The 5,231-nt window shown below is 54.8% G+C and overlaps 1 protein-coding gene across 1 annotated transcript; it reads right to left on the reverse strand.

Annotated features, from left to right (window-relative positions):
- Window positions 1-435: 435 nt before the first annotated feature.
- On the reverse strand, window positions 436-4,893 carry ACP5 (acid phosphatase 5, tartrate resistant). The gene is made up of 6 exons (XM_019659225.1): window positions 3,741-4,893; window positions 2,562-2,656; window positions 2,065-2,325; window positions 1,730-1,857; window positions 1,260-1,605; window positions 436-867 (listed from the first exon to the last, which is right to left on the reverse strand). The coding sequence occupies exons 3-6, from the start codon at window positions 2,323-2,325 to the stop codon at window positions 616-618; spliced, it is 987 nt and encodes a 328-aa protein (XP_019514770.1). The 5' UTR covers window positions 2,562-2,656; window positions 3,741-4,893; the 3' UTR covers window positions 436-615.
- Window positions 4,894-5,231: the final 338 nt, after the last annotated feature.

The raw sequence follows: 5,231 nt of genomic DNA on the forward strand, positions 1-5,231 counted from the left end.
TGACCATATTAACAACACCATGTTGAAATTAACAAAATGAGTGTTCTGTTAGAAACAGTTGAGTTGTGGTTAAGTAGAGACAAGAGTTGTGGTTAACTAGAAAGAACACATGCAGAACTGTGTGGCTATTGTGCTGCTTTGTATAAAAAGCGGGGAGGGGGGGATGTTTTTATTATAGAAGCATCAATTATGGAAGGAAAGAAAATGATGGTGGTGGCTGCCCATAGGGAGGTGGGCATGGGAGAGGAAGGCTTGCTTCGTGTTGTACCCTTTTTTCTGTTTGGTCTTTACTTAAAATTGTATCCATGTATGGGGCCAGTTGGCTGTGGATGGGGCCAGAGATGGAGGTGCAGGCCAGCAAGAGGGGGAGCCACTCTCAAACCCAGGTGATACAACTTGCCAGAGAGGTGAGGAAAGGGACACTCGTGACACACGTTCAGTCTTGCATCTATTCTTTTATTGAATATTTGGCAGTGACAGAAGGACGTTGGGTTCAGAAGCATCTGTGGTTCTCCTTCCTGCTCAGCAGGACCACAGTCCCGAGAAAGCCACCAAGTGGCAGGGTCCCAGTAGGGCCCCGCTCCCCGGCAGGGAAGCCCCTCTGCCTCAGGCCCCTCACAAACGCTCAGGCCTGGCTCGCCTTGGCAGTCTGGTCTTGAAGAGGGACTTGCCAGAGGCCTCAATATAAGTGATGCTCATCTCTTTGGGGCTGACTTCCACATAGGCGAAGCCACCAAGTGAGTTCTCAACCCCATAGTGGAAGCGCAGGTAGCCACTGGGAACCTTGCGAAAGTGCCTCCTTGAGGGGTCCATGAAGTTCCCAGCCCCGCTCAGTATGTAGCCTATGCCGTTCTCATCCTGAAGGTACTGTGGACAGAGGACCCAGGGTCAGTGGCCTCCAGCCCCTCAGTGAGGTCGACCACGGGCTTTGTGCCCACCTGTCTTGAATCTAGGGTCTTAAGTGGTCCCTGACTACAGAGTCACCTTGGGCATGGAACACAAACGCTCTCTGGGCCTCAGTTTCCTCACCTGTAAGAGTGTATTGATCCTACTTCACAAGTCTGCGCTGAGTAAGCTATTGGCAACCGGTAGCTATTATGATGGCTTTTAGGGAACGTTGGGTTGTCTTCTTGGTTAAAGAGCATAGAGTTTGAGGGACAGTAACATTTGGGAGACCACCAATGTGCTATGTGGCACACCGACTGGGATGGGGACCCCTTACCTAGCTCCCCACCCCATCCCACTTGTAGGCCTCTCACCTGCAGGTTGTGGTCATGGCCACACAGGTAGGCAGTGACCTTGTAAGTGGCCAGCAGTGGCAGCAGGTTGTGGACCAGGCAGTGGGTGGGCCCATGCTCGGCAATGGACCACACCGGGTAGTGGCCAGCCACCAGCACGTAGTCTTCCTTGGCCGCTGCCAGCTGCTTCTTGAGCCAGGACAGCTGCGTGCGAGCCATCTGTGCATCACGGGGCCTCTGTGGCTGTTGGCTGAGGAAATCGTCCGAGTTGCCACAGAGTGTCACTGTGTCCAGCATGAAGATGGCCACGGTCACATTGGACTGTGGGATTTTGAAGTGCAGGCGGTAGTAAGGGCTGGGGAAGTTCCTGTGGAGGGATAGAGACGGCAGGCGCACATGTTGGGTGGAGAGGCCCCAGGGTCAAGCTCAGGCCAATGGGCCCCTCTGTCCACCTGAGCGAGACGTGGGAAGTGGGTGGGGGTCAGGCTCACCAGCGCTTGGAGATCTTGGAGTAGGCGATCTGTGCTGAGACGTTGCCCAGATGGTCGTGGTTGCCAGCCAGCACGTACCAGGGCACGTTGCGGAGGGAGGGGGCAGAGAACACATCCTCAAAGGTCTCCTGCAGTGGACAGAAAGGGCACCCCCCACCCGAGGGTCAAGCAGCTACCCTGATGCTGCCACCAAGTCAGGAGCTGGGGACAAGAGAGACACTGAGTGCTCTAGGTCCCCACAAGTGTCAGCTTCCCTCTGCCTTCTTCAGAGTCAAAAGGTAGAATGGCTTCTGCACATGTCCCGCTCCCCCCGGCCCCACTCCAGTGGCACACACCCGGAACCTCTTGTCGTTGGCATCCTGCACACCAGTGAAGTAGAAATTGTCCCCCAGAGACAGGATGAAGTCTGTGCCCAGGATCTTTGTGGTCCTGGCAATCTCCTTGGCATTGGCCGTTTCCCGGGCTGTGTAGAACGGGGCATTGGGGACCCCTCCCCAGTCACCCACAGCCACAAAGCGCAGGATGGGGGCAGTACTGTCAGCCAGGGGGAGCACCAGTGAGGCTTGCAGGATGAGCAGCACCGTCCTTGTGTCCATCTGGGAGGGGAGAGACAAGCGTCCCGGGGCTGAGGTGTGGGCAGCAGGCTGTTGAGACTCCCACTTGCCCTGCTCTGGCCCAGCAAGAAACCCTTGGGGTAAGGGGGCCTAGTTCCCGGGACTTCAGGGAAAGAGTTGGCAGGGAGGGTAAGTGGGGCAGGCACGGTCCTGCCAGAGGCCAGGAAGGGTGGCCATGCAGTTCCATTCTGTCCTCCCATCCCGGGCCCAGCACTCACCCTGGCAGAGGCACAAGCCAGTCAGTCAGCTGGGCCCTTCAAGAGGCAGGTAAGCTCCAGGACAGAACTGGCGTGGGTCACTGAGCCTTTATTCTCTGAGGCAGAAATGGATCATTAGTGAGGATGATGCAGTTTCTCCGAGGATTGTTTCAGAAGCCCTCCCCTTGGGTCATGTGAGCCTTGGAGTTCCCCAGCGCTGGACAATGGATTGGAGTGTGGGCCTGGCACACGCATGCAGCCCCACTCACCCCCAAAGGCTCTGTCTGCCCACATGAGCTCGTTTGTGTTGTGGGCCCGAGGTGCCTGTTATCTGCACATGCTGTGTTTGTCCCAGCCAGACACATATCTTGTGTGTCCGTGTTTTCTGAGGACGTTTGTCTGCTTGTATCTGTCTGGGTGTGTCTGAGTTGCTTTCTGTGTGTAGCCAAGTGTGCCTGCCTGGGTCACATATCTGCTGTGCCTGGGAGTCCTGTGTAGATGAGTACACAGAGATGGCAAGGCTCATGTTGTGTCTGTGATGCACGCTTGAATTCTCAGCTGAAACTACGTGGGATGATGATTTGTGTGTCCGTCCATTTTGTGCCTGGGTGGTGGTGTGTGTCTACGTTGTGTCTCTAACCTGAGTTGTGTGTACGGTGTGTGTGGTGTGTTTGACAACATCTGAGTATGTGTCCCAGGGTCCCCCCCTCCCCCAGACAGCAGGGTCTTCCTTTTCCAGGAAGTGCTGCCCATACCTTCCTCTCTTCCCCACCCCCATTCCTGCAGGAGGAACCCAGGCAGGAGGCAGCTGATGACACACCATGTGACCACAAACTTTTGACTCTCATACTCTCAGCAGCTTCATACACTCTCCAAATGATCCTACCCCATTGAGGACAGGTGGACAGGTGCCCGGGCAGTGGGGCCCCTGTTCTTGTGGCCTGACGTGCCCCTCCCCTTCCTGCCTCCCTCCTCCCTCCCTGATTCGTCCCTTGCACACTCATGCCCCGATCCCTCTAGTCCCTTGCCAAGGGGGATGGGGACGCCTCATTCAACGCCTGGGTCACCCAGCACGAGCTGGCTGTTTGTCCCTCTCACTCCTGCAGCCCAGACAAACAGGAAGTGTGTCACGAGGACAGGCGGAGACCCCTCCCCCGGGACGCGGCCCACCCGCATCTACACCAGTGGAGCAGGTCTCACCTAATGCCAGCGCGGCCGGTGATTAAGGTCAAGGGCAGGCACTCCGGGAGCCGAGCTGCAGAAGCGCGGGGTGCTGGTAGTCGGGGGTTGCCGGACTTTCAGGTGCAGTGGCCCATTCGCTCTGCCCCGCGGGCCCGGGCCCGGCCCAGGTGACCTCTGGGGCCCAGCGCTCCACACCTGGCTCCGCACCTGGCCCGGCTGGCTGCGCCCCGGAAACCTGTTCGTCCACCCAGCGCCGCCACACCTCCGCCTGCGGGGCGCAGGCAGCGCATCTGTAAAATAGGGTAACACACCTCAGAGGGCGGTCCATACCCAACGATTGGAGCCCGGCAGGGGGGCTCCGGAACGGATTTTCCTCTTTCCCCCACAGAGGCCCAGAGTCGCCACCTGCCTTCACACTTGGGGCACCACAGCCCCGATCCAGCTCTGGGTGGGGCCTCACCCTCAGCTGGGCCACCCTCTAGTGGGGCAGTCTGTCGTCTTCAACCTCAGTTTTCCGGTCTTTAAAATGGGTGTGAGGGCCAAAGAGCCATTAGAATTCTAAAGAATGTAAATTGAAAGCTTTCTCCAGATCTAGAACTCATTCCTTCCTGCTTCCTTTTGAGTGTGGACCAGGCTCAAAAGAGTTATTGACTCTCATCCAATGAATAAAGTATGGAAAAGCAAAAGATGGGAACTTTACAGTGGCGATACCTGGCAGACACCACCTCAACCAGACGTCCAGGCTACATTGTAGTGGTATGTCTCCTTGATATCACCTGGCTCTGACATAATGTGAGAAGGGCACCTCACCTCTGTGTGTTTCTTCCAGTAACCAGTAACCCTTGGCAACTGATGAGAAGAACAATACCAGGTACACCCAAATTGAGGGATATTCTACAGAAGACCTGACCAGTGCACTGCAAAAACGTCCCAGTTATGAAAAAGATAAAAAGCTTGAGGAACTGTCACAGACTGGATGAGACCCAACAGACAGGAGGACACGATGAAATGTGGGATCCTGGGCCAGAAAAGGGGCATTGGTGCAAAAACTTGTGACATGCAAATAAAGCCTGGAGTTTCATGAATTGTATCACAACCAAGATACATAATTTCTTAATAGTTCCAAGTGGATCATGGTTCTAGAAGATATTAACCATAGGGTGGGCAGACAGGACTGTAATGGAGCTCCTTGCACTGTTTTTTGGCAACTTTTCCATAAATCTAAAATTATTCCCAATTAAAATAGTTTACTTTGAAAATGGGCAGGGCCCAAGAACTGAAAAATGTATTCAACATGTTCTGAACACTCACTGTACCGTAAGCCTTGGTACTGGCTGACACAGCAGTGAACAGGACAGACAGGAAATCTCACCCTGCTGGGGCTGACATGCTGGAGAAATTTATATTCTAGCTGTTAATCACTCGCCTTTCTTTGGGGGTAGGGTGGGGCGTTCTCTTTCTATTTTATAACTTATGTGCTGTTTGGAGTTTTGCTTAAAAAACCCTGTT

The sequence above is a fragment of the Hipposideros armiger genome, unplaced genomic scaffold (genome assembly GCF_001890085.2).
Source record: "Hipposideros armiger isolate ML-2016 unplaced genomic scaffold, ASM189008v1 scaffold_298, whole genome shotgun sequence".
NCBI classification, from domain to species: Eukaryota; Metazoa; Chordata; class Mammalia; order Chiroptera; family Hipposideridae; genus Hipposideros; species Hipposideros armiger.